General features: G+C 37.7%; 1 protein-coding gene across 5 annotated transcripts; it reads right to left on the bottom strand.

Annotated features, from left to right (window-relative positions):
* Window positions 1–211: 211 nt before the first annotated feature.
* Window positions 212–21,850, bottom strand: PolH (DNA polymerase eta). 5 transcript variants are annotated; one of them, XM_022076571.2, is made up of 10 exons: window positions 21,743–21,850; window positions 20,535–20,679; window positions 18,844–18,978; window positions 18,432–18,631; window positions 16,444–16,607; window positions 14,371–14,594; window positions 11,091–11,214; window positions 8,982–9,047; window positions 7,847–8,022; window positions 212–6,466 (listed from the first exon to the last, which is right to left on the bottom strand). In XM_022076571.2, exons 2-10 carry the CDS (start codon window positions 20,660–20,662, stop codon window positions 5,272–5,274), a joined length of 2,412 nt encoding a protein of 803 aa, XP_021932263.1. In that variant the 5' UTR covers window positions 20,663–20,679; window positions 21,743–21,850; the 3' UTR covers window positions 212–5,271. The 5 variants fall into 5 exon arrangements, with proteins under 5 accessions (XP_021932263.1, XP_021932265.1, XP_021932264.1 ...); XM_022076573.2 differs by lacking the exon at window positions 21,743–21,850 and adding an exon at window positions 21,529–21,547; XM_022076572.2 differs by lacking the exon at window positions 21,743–21,850 and adding an exon at window positions 20,940–20,958.
* Between the last annotated feature and the right edge of the window lie 416 nt (window positions 21,851–22,266).

The raw sequence follows: 22,266 nt of genomic DNA, 5'->3' as shown, positions 1-22,266 counted from the left end.
AGGCAGAATGACATTGTATGGATAGTCTGTTAAATTTTGAGCTGAGTCTGAATGTTCTCAAAATTCAAAACAGCAACATTAATCAGTCAGGAAATTGTCCAACCAACAAACTGAATTAGTTGGTTTTGGGCTCACAAACAGAGGAACATCAGGTTCTGGATTATGGAGGGTAGTTCCGCTTAGGAAATGGGGCTGGTTCATTAATGGACAATTGAAAATTTAAAAACCAATATATTTTAATATATTTCAAGTATATGAAAATCCTGTCACATAGAAATAGCAGTGAATTTCAAAATATACATCATTTCAGGAACACTCTATTTAAAAACAATCTCACAATAATGGGTCCACCAGTGGTGTCCAAAACTAATCCTAAATGCAGCATTTTACACAGCAAATGAGTTTTGGTCATGCAAGAAACTCAGTTGAATTCACTCAGAAAATGTTACTTTTCAGGGGAAATATAGGTCAGTTTGCTGACTTGTGTGTTATAAGGGAGGGCAATGCAGAGTTTTTAGTTTGGTGATACTTTGAAAATTGATTCTAGTGGCTATCTCTTAAACAAACAATACTAAAGTGCCTCTATAGACCCCTGACATTACATTCCTCTGCCTGACCTCATGAACAGCACAATACTCTTAAGGGATCTGCAGTGCAGTTTCCTTTGTATGGCCTCAAATTTCTGCAGAATTCTTCCCTTTTTTTGCCCAAAACAAACATCTTGTAAAATAAAATTTGTTTTAAAGAATGCAGAAAATTCATATATATGCAGATAGACATGTGTTTGTAAATTTATTTCATAATACTTCAACTTCACAAAATATTCAGTGATGCTCAAAGGAAGTTGTGAATTCTGAGATGTGGGACACGAAAAATTACCAACAAGCTGCACTTAGCGAGAACTTTGGTCATCACTGATTAAAAACAACAAAATTAATATAATAAATAAGAAAAAATTAGAGAAACAGCGACACAGAGCTGAAGACACATTGTCATTACCCACATTGAACCTCATGAGACATTTCTCAAACTGCATCCTTCATCGGACATTGTACATTACAAGAAAGCATCACCTATAAATATATTCAAGATTATATATGTTTGAGATGAAACCACTGTGTAAAGATTCAAGACAGCAATTGCTGTATTGCAACACTGTATTTGAATATGATGTTATATTTTTTACTTCTGGTGGCAGTTGCAAATGAAGTTGTAATTTAATCACACATATCTATAGGTCATCTGATGATGCTGTAGTGACCAAGGTCAAAAAACGTCAAAGTATATGAGTCGACAATTATTAACTGGGAAGTATGGACAGGAAGCAGTCATGAACTGTTTCACCACCAATTAAATAAATGCCATATTTTATCATTGTCCACTATATAGTGGTTAGCCTTCATCCTTCTATACAAATTCTGGCACAGTAATTCAAACAGGTCACAAATTATTTCTTCCAAGATCTTCCCAAATCATCATTCACAGTTATTATGCCATCTGTTTATATAAACAATGTGTCCCAAAAATTTCAGGACTGATTTAATTACCCATGAAAGGCTGGCTCCATCTGTTGAGTTTATTCCTGAGGGCACAACTGTCAATGAAAACTATTACTTGGAAGTTCTGAAGCGTTTAATGGTAAGAATTCAAAGTTTACCCACAGTATCGAGAGAAAGCAGTTGGTCACTCTCGCATGACAATGCCCCAGCTCACAAAGGCATTGTCGTTCGCAAGTTTTTTGGCATCCTAAGGTGTCGTGGTTCTTAATCACTCCCCCTTACGCGCCATGTGACTATTTTTTGTTCCCTAAACTAAAATTGAAAATGAAAAGACACACGTTTTGATGACACTGAAGACACTCAAAAAGCTGCAACCGACTTCCTGGAGCCTATCCCTAAGGACTTTCAGCAATGCTTTGATAAGTTTTATGATCGTTGTAATAAGAAGAAGCTACAGATTGAATGTATTTAGAATAACATGCAATAAAAAATGTAATTATTTTTTAAACCAGTCTGGAAAATTTTGGGACACACTATGCATAACCCATACAGTTGACAAAGAGTAATTAAAAAAGCCAATAAATAAACAATCCCCACACAACAAAAATCACAACCTACAAACATTTTCCTGTAAGATTTGAGGTTTTCACAGCGGTGAGTATGAAGATTTCTGTCTTCTGGGTTGTTGCGCTGTGTAGTTTGGTCGATGTTTACCGTTTCAGAGGTCATACTGCCTCCATATCAGGGCCCAGAAGACAGAAATCTTCAAACATTTTCCTCTTGTGTAATGTGTTTCTGTACAGATTCTCAAAGCCATGCCAAGGCTTAGGTAGACACCAGCTTCTCACTGTGAAATTAATTGTTTATGCTTGGGACAATCCATATAAAATTTGTGGTGGGCAAAGTGGCATTAGGACACCTTTTTTCAGAGTTATTCAGTTTTTCCCTGTTAATGTCATTCCATCAATACTTATGTACAAGGTGAGGACTGGACAATGGGCCTGTTAATGGCTGCAGTTCTACAGACTTAGTCTGACCCTCTGCAACAATAACACACAGATTCCTGACTAGATAGTACCAGTACCGGGAGGGGAAGTTGCACAGTCAAATGCTCCTAACAAGGTCTGGTTTATTCCAAGGTCATGTGCGTGATGTGACAATTCTTATAGTTATTGTCACGCCTGGCAGACCAACACTGAAATAATATACCATAATCTATGAATGCATCACAATCTCAGTATACAAATGCCAGCATAATGAAAATATGGATCATCGTCTAATGAAGTATAATAAACTCTCATGGAAAAATATTTCACAATAACAAATATTGGTATTACAAAATTTCAATACAGTGAAGTAAAACCCTGTTTCCATGTGAAAAATTTTGTTCAGTTTAACAAAAGTTTTGTGAGTATAATATTATATAGAAATGTGTCAACTCTTTCTCAGCAAATCCTGTACCAGCAAAGCATGCACTATTTTAGAATAAAAAATTCCAATTTCTTAAAAATAGTTTTGTTACACATGCACTATATATCACACGCATACAAATCTCTATATGTACAGTAGTTTTAGTAAACTGTAAGGGGAATGATTTTTGATGACAGTCTTTGTTAGTAACAAAGCACATCATAAAAACCTTTTGACTTTCATAATTCACAGAATACACAACACAGCACACAATAAAATGATTAGTGATGATAATACTGTGCCGTATAAATATTAGATCATTCTGGCTAACACTGTAATAGTAGGATGAACAACTGATTTTATGCTCAAAAATATTATTACAAACATGTTGAGGCATTTACTAGACAAAAATGCATCGACCTTCAACCTTTGTAAAAGTGATAAATCTTATATTTTTAATTTGTTTCTACTCATTTTTATGATAACAAAAACAGTATATTCTTCACTCACACTAAATCCTGAAGAATATACTGTTTTTTCTTGGACTGTACCCATTTTTGTCTCTATTTATTTAGCTAGTCCATAATTAAATGGAATGTTGGATCCATCTTGAATCACACTTCTGATACCAGTCATATTGTAATTAGTGATTACACCATAGGGGGTTCTTAATATAAGATGGATTTTCTTCACTGTTACAAGTACAACTGATAATTACTGTGAAAATACCTGACACAGTTCTGATTATATGGATATAAATGCTTTTTCATCTATGTTGTAATACACTGTTCTGTTTGTCACTTTAACACTAGGGTGGCTGCTTGCCTGAGCTTGTATTTATAGCACTGTTAACTCCTTTAAAGATTACCAGATGTCTACGGTTGTTTTCATCAGCCTTTACAATGTTTCTTTTCGGGTACTTCTTGAGTGATGTAGACAGCATTGTTTCCCACTGTCAGAAGATGAGCTAAAAACCTTCAAGAATGCAGCGTACAAAGCATACTGGAGTTTCTGTGGGTAGCTGAGCATGCCATCTCAGCCCACAAGTTTCCTACATTATAATATGAAGTGAAGAAAAAGCCATAGCAGGCTGAGTCTGTTGCAATATAACAAGTGTTTGTTTGCTTTCCACTATCATGTAAACATAGTCTGCCAGTGTAGTGTAGATGCTATTCATTGTTTTGAAAAATGATCCTGTTTTTCAAATTGAGTAAATTTACTTCAGGCAACACGGCATAGAAAATTATCACCAGTCATACTACTACCACCAACTTCACTACCAGATAATAACATATCATCTTCTTGATCATGGACATCATTACCACTACATAGTATTTGAGGTTTTCACGGCGGTGAGTCTGAAAATGGCTGTCTTCTGGTAGAAGATCATCGCCCTGATAATGGAGACAGCAAGGACCTCCGAAGCACTGGTAAACTTCTACCAGATTACATGGCGCAGCAACCCAGAAGCCATATTTTATTATCACCTCATTCACTGGTGTCTGACATTTCACTCTCATTAGAATCTCTAATTCTTCACTTTCTCATATGCCTGAAATATCAATGGCCTTCAAAAACCTTATTGCTACTTAAAACCAAAGCCGCGTAGAGAAATTCCAGCTCATCTGCACACTAGAATACTGTGAATCCCAGACACATATATACAATGCACCAACACCACAATGAAAAAGGACAGGGTGCCTGTTCAATGTTAGAGATAGTAAACCACGTCAAAAGAACCATAAGGTGGAGCATAAATCACTCTTCAATACTACAACCACCAAAGAAATCATATCAAATCAAGGGAAATAAATCAATTTTATATCCCATGAAATTAATTTCTGAAGAACAATAAGACACAAAATAACTCTCTCCTAGCAGCATGCCAGCTGTTTGTTTGAAGCACGCCTATTTGGAAGATGGTACTTGTTTAATACATAATGATGACTTTGTTATATACACTTTAGAAGACTATTTCTCTCCCTACAAAACAGTATAAAAATGACAATATCACCAAAATTCATTATAACATAAAACAATAACCATAAAACTGCACAATGTGAGTATACTTGACAATCTGTGGTATGCAATGCAAGTGGCCAGTGAACATATTTGTTCAGCAGTAAAATGTTAAAAAGCTTTAATCCAATACGGCAATTAAATATTGATAGGAGAATCCCATCTTTGTTATCCAGAGCCTTAATAAATATCCAGACTTTCTTTGGATGGACTGCGTGTGTAAATAAAATATATTATTTTAAAAAGGAATCTCCTTAAATAAAAGAAATAAAGCTGAGAACGACGTTACAAACTGCTAACAAAACCATCACTTTCCATTTAAATACAAAACAAAACCGTATTCTCACTTTGGAGCAAAGAATGTAGTGATACTTCTCATTTTTTTACCGCAATCAGTCACAGACAACTTCCTTGGGAGACGACCGCGCTTTCGTTTTGTTGGAAGTTCTGACGGGTTCTTGGGCAGTGTTGAAGTGGTCACTGCAGTTCTCACATGAACTGATCCACCATTCAGTTCCTTATGCAACTTTTCTGCTGCATGGAAATCAAGGTGCTCTGCATACTCGCTCAGGGGGACATCTTTTCTACACTGAGGGCAGGTCTCACAAACTACATTCTGATTGTTCTCTGCGTTACTCTCTTCACATATACTTGGTGTCACAGATGTGACAAGGTATGCATGTGATGTGTCTGTTTTGCAGTGACTCGCAGAACTGGTCTCGGCTTCATCTCCGTGATTCAACGGAACGTAACTCACAGTAGCTCGGTCAGTTTCAGCCTGTGTGTGACCTCCAACAAGCCAAGAGTCAGAAGTGTGAGTCATGTTAGTATCATCTGATGTCAAGTTGGCTGATACATGTTTACTACTTACATTAGAGTCATGCTTTGCCTTTTCAATTTGAGCTTGGACACGTTTTTGTAAAGGTGTCGGTAGTAAGGCCACGACATCATCATCAGCCTTGCTGATATCCGGGAATAGTTCCGTAAGACTTACCCACATTTCGGTGGTGTCGTCATCAACCTGATTTCCAACAAGAGAAGTAGATGCTCCTAAATTAAATTCTGCTCTTGTGGTTGTGGAAAGCAAGCTTGATTTCTCTTCCTTTGGTGTTTCCATGTCTGTAACTGGGCTTTCAAATAGATCATCATCACTGTCTGGATCAAGTACACTTTTAGAAATTGGCTGATCTATATTTGTTTCAGCACATGTAGCAATGCTGTGTTGCTTTAAATATTTCATAAAGAATGACTTACTTGTGGATGAAGCCTTACACATATCACTTACCACTTCACAACTGTTTTTTAGGTTTGCTAATGGTTTAATTTCTCCACATTCCTTAACTTGCATAATACAATGGTTGTCTGCACCATCAGTATTATCATCAACTACCTTCTTTAATTCTGTGACATTTTTACTGCCATCCTTGCTTGATTCCTTCTGTGTTGCTTTGAAGAAATCATGTATTGTTGAACTCTGTGTTGTACCTTCGTCCACAAACTTCCCCACTGACAAGCCCAGGAACACCAAAGGTGGATTCCTGTAAAAATATATCAAATGATTAATCAAATTATTCAATGACACTGTATCAATTAATAAGGTTATTTCTTTAACTCTTTTGCTGCCAGGCTTATTGCTACTGGTTATGCAAGAATTAACAAGCTGTTCCAAAGACACTGTATAACATATAAGAGATATCTGTATCCAAGACAAGCAAAAAGTGAAACATTATACATGGTGTTGTTATCTCTTGAGACACACACACACACATGACTTATAACAGGAGACTAACCTCCAACCATCACAATGGGTCAAGGCACAGAAAGGGTTACTGGCAAATGACATTTATGAATGGTGAGAAAGAAGGTGTAGATAGGCTGTAAGCTAAGATTTGAATCCGGTTCATCATGAATACAAGCCCCACTGAGTTTCATAAAAGCAGAAGTAATACAACCTGATCAAAAACTCAAATTCAAACACAAGAGACACCTGTTTTCTTAACCCAAAAAGATAGCTGAAATATCCTGTCCCAGTAAAAGCTGTCATGCTACACGCCATGTAAATCATTTGGGGGGAGTGGAGGTATAGCTCCTACTCATTCTTGACCTCGGCTCTAGATGGGGGTGAGTGGTCAGCATAACTGCCCTGACCGCACTTTACCCCCCAGGAAAGGACCCCAGTACCCATTGGATAGGAGGCTGGGTGGGCCCCAGAGACGGTCTGGACGCAGAGGCTAGAGGAAAAATCCTCTGTCCCAGTAATAACCAATTTTGTTTATTTGCATAAAGTGAATTTAAGACGGGCAATTTCTGTGTCTGTCCACCTGTTTTATCTTTGAAATTACTGACGGTTTTCAATAAAATTTTCTGTTAAGGGAATGGGAGTGGTTGAGTGTGTACACTGAAAGGATAATTTAATTTTTATCCACACCAGTGAAACATAATCCCTAATGTGATGTCAAACATCATCACCTCTCTCAAGAATGGTTTTTATGATAAAAAACCTGCATATGACAAAAAAACAGATCTAACATCTACAAATTTTAACTGAAATACTATAAAATACAGTGAATGCCTAACAAAACATAAGGGATTACATCTGACTACACAAAATGATGTCTAGTATATTAGATTTGTAACAAAAAATATGAGTTTTCAATAAATGAACAATGTAGCTAATGGAATAGGAAAAAACTACAAAGCACATGGAAAATATTGTAATTCATTTTCCACTGTTTTCTTAAATCTATCCTCAATTTCATGGTTAATATACAATTTTACATTCTCAATATCAGATGCAATTAAATTTTCTCAGGTGATCAGTCAGAATGATACAGAATGAAACTCCATTACAGAGATCATTCTCTGGACAGGATTTAAACCCATGCCTCACACAGCAGCTGCATGTGAACCATACTTACCACACATCAGGTCCACCCACAGAGCCAGTGTTGCTTTTCTTAACCAGTTCAAAGGCATCGGCCTGTATCCTCTGGGGATCATATGAAGTAAGTGGGCCAGAACGTGAGCTGGATGTGAAGTCTGAATTGATGTCTTGGTGGTACGACACAGTCAAGAGTTTGGCTCGTCTCTTGTTCTGCACAGCCAATCAACATGTAAGCCACAATGTACAACGTCATTCAGCTTCATAGTAAGTGCATTGGTTACACTACAACCACTGGACCATAACAGAATTTAAAAAGGTTTACTGACAATTTAGTATCTCTTAACAAGAGGTAAAAGGTAAAGATAATGCTGCTGTCTGCCAAAATGGTGGGCAACAGAGGTAGACAAAGGACACAGAGACTAAGCGCCACGTTGTAACAGTAAACACAAGATAGATCCGAGCTTGAGCCACGTCATGGCAAAAGAGGAAGAGAGAATTGAAATGGCAGAGGGGATCAACATGGCGAAGAGTCTGCCTTAGGATGTACAGTATAAATGAAAACATTTTTTTCCGCTTTCAATTTTGACACAATCAGACTTTGGTACATTGACTTTTACACTACACTATTATCGTGAACCAAAAGAACTATAAAACACTAGAAATACATGCACATGCCTCAACCCACACATGCTACTTCTACAGTCTAAATGTAATAATTTCACATCTGATAGCACAAGGAAGGATTTGGTTATAGTATCTCCATACACACTTGTCTTATTACCAACTCAGAAACAAAGGTATACACGACAGAAAACTCTAGGTAAAATGAAGAAAACTACATTGTCAGTGGACAACAATTATCACAGCCAAACATAAATATTCTTTGCAGTCACCTAGTTTCTACTTTCAATTCCCCTAAAAATAACCCCCATAGAAAGTTGCATACTTTTCACACATCATCATATTAGTTCTGAATACCCTACAGCGAATGCTAATTAATGACTCTACCTTTTAAATTTGCACAGCCATCATGTTATTCTTGCACGAAAAAAGGGCAGAATGCTGCTCACACATAGCATCACCTATTGTCCATAGTACTATTAACAGTAATCTAATTAGGCAAACACAGATACAGAAGCAAAGTACAAAAAATCACTAGTCATACTCACCTCTATTAGATCCTTAGCCAAGCGTTCTGCAACTTCAGCAGACAACTCAGACAACCAAAACTGCACCTGCAGACATAAATCAGATACACTTAAGTTCTTTTATTTTTTAAATAAAAAAAGTGATCTACTCCAGGAGCACATCAAGTTATAATTTCATCTGAAATAAAACACTAATGGAAACCACTATAACTGGGGCAATGGTACCAATTCAAGGATAATAAGATGCACACTTACAACATCGACAAGTACCCAGTAGGCTTGTTTGGAACTTTAAAACTACATATATGAAGCAATGTTCTCAACTTATTTAGAAATCAAAGTATCTTCACAAATCTGCCTCTTTAATAAAGCAATGGTGTCAACACTGAAACAAAGGTTGAATTTTTAGGCCATTACTGACACTGTAACCAGTGAAAACTACAGATTATATGAAAAAATAGCAGAAGACTATTTCTAAATTCTGATAAAAAGTGGAGGCCTGGTATCTTTCTGGAGCTCAAAGATAAAATCCTGTATCCAAATTTGGAACATTATAAGACTGGGTCCATAGCATATCCAAAATTTGTAATAGTATTTGTAATATGTGCGTCCCGCACCGTAGCCGCGCAGTCTGAGGCATCATTCATCGGACTGGTGACACGGAATTCGCGCTGGTTCGAGTCTCGGGGGAGAAGAAATTTTCTCATGAGCTTTCGACCAGTGTATGGGACCGGTGCCAACCCAGCATCGTGAGGAAATTGGGGAGCTACAATGGGTAGCGTAATCTGGTCAGGAAAGCTAGCAATGGCTGGGGGTTCGTCGTGCTGACCACACGTCACCCTGTATCTGGTTGGATGATCGTTCACCTCTGCTTAGGCATGTGAATGTGAGGCCAGCAGTCAAGCTAGTCGCCTTTGGCTCTCTGGAGCTGTTACGCCACAGATTTAATTTAATTTTTAATTTGTAATATGTTTAATAAAGATATAGTAAACTCCATGTTTCCAATGCTCTTCTGTTCTGCTGTCAGTTCCGAGATATGATGTGCGACATTTCGTACTTCATTGTTATTTGTACCAAATGCCTCAAAGTATGGTCTACAATGATCTTTCTGTTCTATGCTCACCTAGGCAAGAGCACAGAATCTATTTTGGGGGTGGCAGCAACCACAGGTAGATTCTGCTACTCCCAACCATGAACATGAGATCATTTTGAGAATGATCATTCACAAAGGGGACCTACAGCAGAGCCATAATGGGTGCCTGGTAGTTGTAAGACTTAGTAACGCAGGAAACAGTCATAGTTGACTGAATACATATTTAGAGTTCTGGAAATAAAGTTTTCTGATAGAAATCGACTGGAAAAAATTACTATTTTGAACTGTAACCATATATCTCTGTACTGTGTTTATCTGTAACAACAAATTATTACTGTGCTTTAAAATGGCAGGTATTTTAACTTTTTTGTGTCAAATAAGACTCAAGATTGGCTGATCCACTAAGTAACAAATAATAAGGTGTTTTGTGGTGAGATATCAGGTTCTCACAGCAGTGAGTATTAAGATGACTACCATCTTCTGGGATGTTGAACTGTATAGTCTGGTAAAAGTTTATGCCTCCATCACTGTGGCAATACATACCAAACTACACAGCCCAACATACCAGAAGACAATAATCTTCAGGGTGTTTCAGCAACTAACAATTACTCTGCTACTCAAAATATTGCCTGTTTCTTTTTAACCAAAACTTTGTCCATGTTGTCAAAGAACCTAATCCCAAGAATGCTCAATCCTTTTAAAATCATTACAACCTCCATCTCCTAAGATCCATTTTAATTTTATTCTCATATTTACACTGAGATCTCTCAAGTGACTAGCAGATAAAATTCTTGGGCATGTTTATATCACTTACGTAACAGACAAATGGACTGTCAGTGGAATGTGAGTAATTTTAGGTTCATTAACAATGCATTTTTAATCATTTTATATCAACAAATGTTATCATGTTTGTAAATTATGATATGGAAAGGAAAGAGGCAGCCAAAGCCAATTTTTGGTACTGTCCCAGCAGTTGCTTGGAGGGACTGAAGAAAACCACTGAATGGAATGTCTGAACTGCAATGTGTTGAACATACGTCTGTCTTGGTGGTCAGTGCCTGTCTCCCAGGGAACTTCTTGCAGCAGCCAACTGACTTAGACACAAGCCTCTTCGTCACAGGATCACTGTCAATGCCTCTTGCTATGTTGTAGAGCCATGTTCTGGAATATGAATAGAGCCCAATTCTGAAAGGTTCTGACAATGATGTAATACAATCCGGATTGTTGGGTTTCTGGACTTTGTCCATCACCTGGTGTTATAAAACACAACGTTTCAAGAAAAGGGTCTGTCCTCATCTACAAACGGTAAAGGAGGGACCTACTCTGTGGGATTAGCTCATTCTAATGGACCCCACAGAGAAGGAGCCCCTTTCACTACACATGAAGATAAGGACAGATCCATTTCTCAAAACACTGTGTTTTATAACACCAGGCGATGGACAAGACACAAAAACACAACAATCCAGAATTAATATAAATGTTCATCAGTCAATACAATGGCTGTCTTATACTGGGTGGAAATCCCAATAACATTAGAAAGGTGGAATGGCTGTAGTGTGTGGATAAATGAACACTGCACCACGTTTTACAAGTTCAACAGACACCCACCAAAATGTGATTACAAGAGAACACACTGAGAAATGTTACATGCTACATGCAGTCTACAGAGTGATTCAAAAGGTTAGGGCCAAACTGAAGGAGTGTGTAGAGGGACTCAGAGAGAACAACTTTCGAATAGGAATCCATGTCCTCCAAAGTTATCCTGAGTCAGTCGAGGCCATTGAATGTAGGGAAGTCTGATAACATACCGCTGAAATAATCGTACTTTGCTATTCTCCTACTAGCTCGATTTTGAATCACACGTATTCCGTCAGATTCTACAGAGGCCCCTGGCCTGTTTACATTGTGTTTGTGAGTTGATAGTGACTGGTGTATTGCCGCTTTTGTAGTCTCATGTTGGTTAGTTGTGAGCGCAGAGGTTCCTGGGTTGTTTGTGATGGCGACTTGATAGTGACTGGTGTCTTGCTGCTTTCATAATCTTTTAACATTCACTGCTACGTCAAATGGAATGATACACTCTTGCAGAGCTCAGGGGCAAGCACATATGGAGGACACCACTTTGAACACCTGTTGTAAATCTGGTTTGTAAGATTGCTAATGTAATCCTTGTACATTAATAAAAAAACAAAATTAAGCTAGTAGGAGAATAGCAAAGTACGATTATTTCAGCGGTATGTTATCAGACTTCCCTACCTTCAATGGCCTCGTCTGACTCAGGATAACTTCGGAGGACATGGATTCCCATTCGAAAGTTGTTCTCTCTGAGTCCCTCTATATGCTCCTTCAGTTTGGCCCTAACCTTTTGAATCATCCTGTAGATGTCTCCTAGCAATTTTCATAACTTTGAAGACTGCTGTCTTCTGGGTTGTTGTGCCATGTAGTCTGGTAGATGTCCACCAACATTTCAGAGGTCATGCTGCCTTCATCATCAGGGCAATGACCATTCATTGCAACAACCCAGAAGACAACAATCTTCAGACTCACTGCCGTGAAAACCTCAAATCCTTTCATAACTTTGATTCTATAAAGAAAGCACTCAAGGAACACCAGTTCCTGTCAGATGTTTAATTGCAGCATGCTGTATATGATTATGGAACATAAGAGTAACTCTGACAGTTACATTAGTGAAGAGGATGATATTTCTGTTGATAAACCGTTCATGAAAGAAGTAAATATTACAGACTCGGATTCAGACAGATCTATTTGAATATAGCAAAATGAACAATGACTGTATGTGAAAACTTCAGGTCAACTATACATCATAAAACATCTAAGCACAGCTCAAAATAACTTGGGACAATGATAAAGTTGTTTATACAGAGATATACTTGTGTTATAAAGATTTCTGGAAAAATTATTTGCTTTGATTACTTTATTTATGTTCATATATAACAAAACTGAACTAGAACATGTTTTCTCATAGCACGACATTCATAAAGAGTAGCAAGGCTAGTGACACTATGTATATATGAAGCTTCACATATTATACAAGGTGAGTCAGAAGTATGTTTACAAACTTCGTGTGCGTGTTCCAGGATCAAAAATAAGAAAAAATGTTCCTATGAACATGGGGTCGTAAATGTTTCATTTTTGAAATAATAGCCAAAAAAAGTTTCAATGAATTGACTTTATATCAAAGTGAATCCAGCTTCCAGCAAAGATTTTAAATTAACGTTTGGGCAGGAATTGTTGGCGACATGCTTATTGGTCCACACATGCTTCCATTGCGTCTAAGAGGAACTTATATCAGTGACTCTTAAGAAGACACTTGCCATGTCTCCTTGAAGATGTACCACTGAAAACAAGACAAATATGGTTTATGCACAACGGAGCCCCAGCACACTTCTCCCATCGCGTCAGATATCATCTCAATGAACAGTACCCTCAGCGATGGATTGGGCGTGGTGGCCCAGTAGCATGGCCACCGATGTCACCGGACCTGACTCCAATGGACTTTTATCTGTGGGGTCACTTGAAGTCCGTCGTTTATGCATCACCCATAAACAATGAAGACGACCTATGGGGACGTGTGCAGAATGCATGCAAGATGATTCGAGGAAACCCTGGAGTGTGCAAACGAATCCGTCAGTCTTGTGTACGTCGTACTCGGGCATGTGTGAAGAGTGGAGGAACATCCTTTGAGCATATGTTATAAAGAAACATCCCTGTCCTTATACTTGGCAATAAAGGCATACATTAAAATTTATTTTTTGACTATTATTTCGAAAGAGAAGCAATTGAGACCACATGTTCATAACAATATTTTTTTCTTATTTTTGATCCAGGAACATGCACACGAAGTTTGTAAACATACTTCTGACTAACCCTATATAAATGTTATGAAGCAGTTCAAAACAATTAAAGATAAAGTTTTTTTGGAGTATAAATAAATACAAAGCATACAATTTGAAACAAGACATAAACAAGATCTGATGGTATGAACATTAAAAGAGATTATGGTCACATTAAGAATACAGTGGTTCACAGTGTTATGCAGGGATGACTACAGAATTCAGTTCACAAAACATATGAAGAAACTGAATAAACCATTAAAGAGAACAAGGACCAGGTGTAGAGATACAGTGAGGAAGCATACACAAAAATGAGTAGGGAAAGAGTGAACACAAAAAATGTAAAAGGCTTCATCATAGGACAACTCACCCTGGTTGAATCATAAATGAGTTATGCACATATTCAATAACACTTCTTCCATGAGACAGATAAATTCTACGTTTTGATAAATATTGGAATGCATACCCCATCTTCTCATGAAACTGCTGCTGCAACTGCCTCTCAGTAAACTGCAGCAAGTCAGCCATGACCTTGCAACCCAGCTGTTCCACCACGACACAACCAAACTTGCCACCAAGATTACGCACTTTCCTGACTGGCAGAGTTTTATATAGATCCATCACACCAGCAGGTGGCAAAATTGTCTGCCGGTTTGGCTTGTGAAGGCCACATGCCAACTTGCCTAAGATCTGAAGCACACATGGTCACACTCATCTTAAAAGTCTATTATGTTCAAGGTAGTCAACATTTTCCAAAATTTTACAAATTCTTTTGTGTACCAAGTACACCTATATCTTTTACATTACTAATAGCAGCAGGATTATATGTTAAAATGTACTGATCTACATTCTACTGCCAGATCTCTATGTACAATAGAGTAATGATTCTTGGTCCAACACTACTAAATTTTTGCATACAGTGGAAATTTACTTTCAGATTTTCTTCACGGGTTAGAGTTTAAAAGCTTTCAAAGTTTGATTTTTATTTTCTACACAAGTAGTGTTTCATGAAAGGGATATTTCTTTTAGATTTTATAGTATTTAGAGTTGTCACACAGTGAAACTAAAATCATCAGAAGTACAAATTGTGAACAGCATTCTTCTCTCATCACAGACTGTGCAAATAACACCTAAAAATCCAGAAAAATGCAATATTCTGGGAAAGGCATTTGAACTATCTTGCCCTTAACAATGCGTATCGTCGGATGCTTCAAAAATCAACATTGTGATTACAGCTGCTCTAACATTCCATTTTTGTAATTCAATACCGTTTACTGACCAAAAGAGACCTCTATCTATATTTAACACTTCCTGAGTGGAAACAATATAAATCTAAGGCTGAAAAGTGCCTTGTACATGGAAAATGTGTATATCCATAGTTTATGTAAAGTTTACAACTACAGCTCCGACATACAAAGTTATCGGTGGCAAATGATGCTAACATCGAACTACAAGCTTCATGTGGCTGCTTGGTTTTACATTACACTACATTAAAGAGAGAATGAGTATAGTGACTAGCTACAGGCTCGACGATCAGGGTTCAATCCCCGACGGGGGCAGAGGAGTTTTCCTCTAGCCTCTGCGTCCAGACCGGCTCTGGGGCCCACCCAGCCTCCTATCCAATGGGTACCGGGGTCCTTTCCTGGAGGTAAAGCACGGCCGAGGCGTGATGCCGACCACTAGCCCCCATCTGGTGCCGAGGTCAAGAAAGAGTAGGAGCTATACCTCCACTCCCCCCAAGTGCCTGCATAGGCATGTAGCAGGACACTTTATTTTACTTTACATTAAAGAGAGAGAGACTCTTTGCATTACATGGAGCTTGAGTCACTCCCACATCAGAAGTTTACACACCCACAGAGGCACATGAACTTCAGACTGTTTCTTGTAAAGCAATCCAAATTTCAACTAGTATTAGAGGGAGACATAAACCTGGACTTAAAAAGCCATTTCCTTACAAAATGAAGAAAGGGGACTGAACAAGCAATTCTGAGCAGAACTAATTAAGCCTCTGTTCTTTTCACACAAACCTGCAAACCTACAAATATTGTTTTTACTACCATATTTAGATAGTTCAAGTATAAAATCAAACAATAAAATGCAGAAGAGTACATACTGGGCTTATGCAGAGATGGACATAGCATCAAATCCTATTAAAGTTAAAACCTTGTTAACGCCTGCAACTGTAAATAATATGATACGAGTATTATAATAGTAAAAACAACAACAATAATAGTAGTAGTCGTAAGGGCTTATTTATTACTTACGTACAAATTCTGTCTACATTAAATTTGAATGATAACAATCTTAAAGTTTCGCAATATTGTTATATTTGTAATTAATGATTTATAAATAATATTCTATATACAGTTTTTAGGAATATTTATAACGTACCTTTATACAAAATTTCTACGAGACTACATGGCGCTACAACCCAGAAGACAGTTCTTCAAATTTTGTTTTATTATAGGCACTACATTTTGGTATATTTAATCCCAGCAGTAAAGAAAATACTGCAGGGTTAATAGCATATTAAACAAACCTTGTTGTGGGATATCCCTGCAGAGCAACGGAAGCCCGTTTGACGGAACACTGCTGTCCTCATCTCCTCCACAATGATGCCTGCCACAGCCAGCCTTTGCTGTGCTGTATCCTGCAATTCATAGATGTTCTCTAGCCATGAGACGAGGCCTCGCTGTCTGCCATCTGTAAAATTAAACAATAAACTGGCTTAAAAGTCTACAAAATCTGACTGCAGCAGATTATAGTTTTCTCTAAAGCATAAACTTTGGTAAAATCTTTGTTGTAACCTGTGACAGCAATTGGGTGAAGAAGATTGACCTTCAAATTTTCTCTTTTTCTTGCAAGAAATAATAAACAAGTGTGCATTATCAACTGTCAAATCAGCGTAAGACACTCCTTGCTAAATGTAACATTCTCAGTCACACTATTCCTTCATTAGTAAAATATTTTTGCTATAAGGGTCAATTTTAATTATTCTGTCTGCTAGTCACCTGAACTTGGCTCAGCTTGTTACAGCTTGGTTTATGAAATAGGATGACAAAGAGATACTCATCAGTCAAGAAAGATTTTATACAGCAATGCTTTTGTCATATGTGTACACTATGCAAACTGTGCATACAATAAGAAAGATCATTTTTGACGGTGGTACAGAGTACAGCAATTGCAGACAGTGTCACACTGACCTCCCCACCATGTAAGCTGATAAGATTAATAACATGGACAAACACAACCACTGGAAATAAAGGAGCACAATGATTTACTGTCCTTGAGAAAATTAAGATTTTTGGAGAACAGACAGAAAATCATGCCACAGTGTCAGAGAGACTGAAGTAAGCTACAAGATAGCAGTCCTGAACAGGTGATTCATAATCAAAAAGCAAAAATTTCAGTGGCAGAAGACAAGTTTTCTTCATATTTAAAAGAGAGGTGGCAGTTTGGTTATTCAATATCATGTAAAATATGTCAGCCAAAGGCACTACAAATCATCAGAATTGGGATCTAGTGCTTCAGCGCATACTGAGGTTGGTTGCAGAAATCTTTTAAATGAAACTTTCTGTTTAAGATGACAAACAAGTACTGCACAATGGAAAAAAGTGTGCATTTCACAGAGTTCTGGTACTGTAGTTTGGAGGATTGATGACGGAGGCAGTATGACCTCTGAAACGTTGGTAAACATCTACCAGACTACACAGCGCAACAACCCAGAAGACAGAAATCTTCATGACAAGATCAATTCAGTCAGCTGCAACAGTAACACTAAAGTATACTAACTAACTAGATGGCTTACGGAACCCGAAGGTTGATCACCAAATTAACCAAAGCCCTCCACCAGACCCTGTCCTGGGCCAATAAAGTCCAGTCTCCTTTAACTCCTATCTCCGATAGATCCCACCTGAGATTATCCTCCCATCTATGTTTAGGTCTCCCCAGCGGTCTCTTCCCCTCAGGCTTCCCAACCAATACCCGGTGCACAACTCTTGCCCCATCCATGCGCGCCACATGACCTGCTCATCTCATTCACACTGAAGTATACTGGTAACAGTAATTAAGATGGTGTATTCTTTTATTAATTTTTCATGCTACTGCAGTTTCATTAGCCACAGCATATGCTCATATAAATTTATATGGTGGGAAATGGCACATTAATACAATTTATTATTTCTGGTCTTTAGTATTAATTCTACAATTATCATATTTCTTAAAAATTATAAACACTGGAGTGTGTGCTTTTTCAGGGGCATAGAGTATTTGAAAAAATATGGTATTATGTGAAGAGCATAAATTAAGTTCCTTGCTATGTAATTCTCACTGCCCTCTGTTGCTTCCATTTTTCTTAGTTTCGAATATTCTCACAAACAAAAATAGATGTACTGATCCATGATTCAACTCTACTCATTTGTTAAATACAATAACATACTGCCAAAACATGGCACTAATACCCTAGGATTTAATTAAAAAATTAATTAATTTATAATTGAATCACCAACCACCTGGCTCTCAGCTAACCCTCATCATTACTGTCAATATCCGTGGATCCAACCACAAATGTTGTAGGTAAGTGAGATGGCTGCACTTGATAAAGGTTGTTAATTCGCTGCTCAACAGATTCAGTGATGTCAATATAGGCTTCATCAACACTGGCTCTCTGAACGCATTCACTGAACTGACAGAAAACATCCACCACTTCTCGCCCTGCATCACGATATCTGAAAGGCAAATAATAACTCATTCTGAAAATGCTGTTGGTACGATATCATAACAACAAAATGCAGGAGAGCCCAAAAAAACACAAGACAAATTAAAAGCTTCAAACTTTAGACCATGGAAATTCAATGTCCCAACCATCTACTGATGAAATGATAGAAGTCCTTCATGGTGCTCTCGGGCAACAAAGAAACATGAAAAGTTTCAAACTTACTTTGAGAGATCTGCCTTGCCTCTAACTTCTGGAACATGAACAAGTATTATGTCTGGACACTTCTTCCTTGCTTCATCCCCTCTCATACTTCTTGTGACACCAAATTCACGAGCCTCATAATTCACTGCAATGATCCTAGAAACAAAAAATAAATAAATATTAATCAGTGATAATTAACATGGTGCTGTTCATTTGTGTTTAATCACATGACTGGGCCCTTTATTTCAACCACAGGAGAGACTTAAAGGTACAAATGGAGTGTAATAAGCAGGGCTGTGGATTCAGTATTAAAACCTCGGACTCCTTCATAAAAGCTCAGTATGTATTAATAATGGTAAATCTAATAAAATGGTAAATGGTACCATAAAGAGATTTCATCGCCACCACCACGTGAATCATCAGGCTACTTTTTAGACTTATAACCTATATTTAAATATAAGTCTAATGGTTATTGCAGAAATCAGTTGAATTGTAGACAGTTTGTATTCGTAAGATACCAGAGCCAAACTTACAAAGCATTTCCCCCCGCACCATGTGGATCAATGCATCATCGAATCTCCCTAAGCGTGAGGCAGCCACCAGCTCTCACAGTAGCTAAAGTGTTAAAATGGTACTTTCTTAAAATTTTATATCGGAGTTCGTAAAAATGTACTGACTCAAACTCCACATAAAATTGCTTCCAACTCTGACTCCACAGCCCTGATAATAAGTTAGAAGGGAGGATCCAGAGATTATTTAGATGAAACAATGACAAAATATTTTTTCTCTCTTTAATATGCTGGATATGTAACTGATGATGGGCTCTTGTGAACATGATAATGAACCTTGGTTTCCATGAAGGGCAGGGAATTCTTGACTAGCCGACTTTAGCTTCTCAAGAAGGACTCTGCTTGATGAAGTTAGTTAATCTGTGCTGGGTTACATTCTGTTGAAAAAGTACAATCAAAACCCATATCATGTCACCTTTCTCCCCACAGTGTTTGTTCTCCTGATACCCTTGAGAACAAGCAGTCTGCACATGTAAACAAATGAACCACACCAAATTAAAATAACTCAGTGATGCCAACACAGTAAAAACAAAACAAAGGTGGTTTAGTAAAGTCACATAAATACTGCTATTGAAGATTGTTGTCTTCTGGGTTATTGCGCCAAGTAGTCTGGTAGATGAATGACATTCATTGCCCTGATGACGGAGGCAGTATGACCTCCGAAATGTTGGTGGAAATCTACCAGACTATACAGCGCAATAACCCAGAAGGCAGCAATCTTCAGATTCACCGCTGTGAAAACCTCAAATCCTACAAATACTGGTATTGTTTGGATGACTGTATTAATTTGGGCAGATAAACTTAATTTTAATTGAGTAATTGAGTTACATCTATTTAATTTAAATTTCAACAGTTGGTGCAGTTCTTTATCTAGTATATATGTCATTATAAAAATTCCTATTTGTGTTTTTCATTATCGATATTTCATGTCATGTCAGGGAAGGAGCCATGCATAGGTGTAGGTATTAAATGTTAAACTTGATTTTGTAATATTATACTAGATGTGATTTACTATTCATTATTCAATATTAATTTCTGTGTAAGACACTACTGATTTATTGTTTGAAAAAAGAATACAAAAATTGGCCCTTCTCTGAAAATCAACAAAATTCTATTTCAGAGAATGTTTCTACAACATCTCACCCTCCACCTTTCCACTTGTTATACTGCACCACAGCCAATGGCTTTCCTTTCAAGGAGGGATTCAGCCGTGCCTCCACCTGACAGTAAAAGCAATCCATGTCAACCAAAGCGATGATACGGTCCATCATATTGATGACAGAAAAAACTGCAAGGAAACAAGTACCAAACATATTGACTCATATCACAGTTCACCTTGTTTCCAGAATGTTGCCAAATATGATTATCATTACAACAAGGAGAATGAGATGGCCAGGGCAGATAGCACACATGAACAGAATTTCACACAAAGTTTGAATGGAAAGTCTGAAGAGGAAGAGACCACTTGAAGCACAGTCTTTAAAAAGCTGACAGACTCCCAGCTAGTCAAGAAATTCCTTGCCCTTCATGGAACTAAATGTTAATTACCATGTAAACATGAGCCCACCACTTTTGGCTATCTTGAGCTACATTAATCCACTTCACACTCTTCCAACCTGCATCTTAAAGAACCATTTTAAAGTTATCTTCCCATCTACACACAGGTCTTCATGTAATCAGTTACTTCCAGAAGTCTTACATATTTTATTATTAATTGACAAGACTGGAAGCATTCATATGCAAAATACTAGGGGGTAAAGCTAAACATGGAGTCCCTCAAAGCTTGAGACTGCTATCAGTATGCGTACAGCCTAATAAACCACTTGGCTCATAAAAGGAAGGAAATCTAATGTCCACCTAAGCAAGGATTCTGCTCCATGGAATTACTGTGTTTACTTTCTTTTTCTTACATTTCATGTCTCCATGACCCGACTGCATTTTCTAAATGCAATATAATTGTAATCAGACTTGTTCCACATTTGCTTACTGTAATTTGAGAAAAGCAAATATATTTATAATTGGTAAGACGTTACAAAAATTACGAAAAGTGCCCAGTCCTGCAAAATATTAATAAAATCATGAGATACCCTTCAACACAAGTTCCGAAAACAACGGCCACGTATGTGTATTGGCTCACATGAGAAAGACAAATGTGGAAGGAGAAAAGTTGTTCAATATTAATGAGGAATGTACATGTGTGAAGATCGAATCCAAACCACCATAGGGCATCTCTAAAGCATAAGTTACAAAACACGGTTGTGTACTGAAACTTTCATCATTCACATGTCCTTTCATTTTAACATGGATATCACATACAAAATCTTTACTTCAGACACCAACAAACCACTTACAAAATTGTCAGCGCCAACAGCTCTTCTAATCACAGATTACCATTATATTCTTGAATATGTTTCAACCAATGACGAAAAACTCTTTGGTATTACCCAGTGTTGCCGAGTACAGATAATACCAACAACCATCAAAGCAACATGATGTGGGAGTAGGCTAAGATGCATTCCTGACATCTATCCGCAGAGATAAACAGTTACTTATACAAAGTACATGCTCATCGCGAGAGATGTCGCTAGTTAGAGTTAGATTGCCGTAGCTCAGTCAGTATAGTAGCAGTCCAGACCTGTTCTATGGCCCACCCAGCCTCCTATCCAATGGGTGCCTGGGAGTATAGCTGGGCTACGCTGTCTCGGGAGGATAGGAATTCAGAGGCCTGGTCCTCCAGGTTGGGGTTGAGCATGGAGTTTACAGCCTCATCCCGGAAAAAAAACTAATTGTACAGAAACCTGATAAGAGTAGAGTAATTGGAAAATGGCCAAGGCATGTCAAAAGGAAAAAATATATTAGGTTTGCGACATGAAAT

The sequence above is a fragment of the Zootermopsis nevadensis genome, unplaced genomic scaffold (genome assembly GCF_977971745.1).
Source record: "Zootermopsis nevadensis isolate Lab colony 2312 unplaced genomic scaffold, Znev_1.0 Znev_ptg000022l, whole genome shotgun sequence".
NCBI classification, from domain to species: domain Eukaryota; kingdom Metazoa; phylum Arthropoda; class Insecta; order Blattodea; family Termopsidae; genus Zootermopsis; species Zootermopsis nevadensis.
Note: the sequence above shows the minus strand (reverse complement) of the source record. Positions and strands in the feature narration are given on the sequence as shown.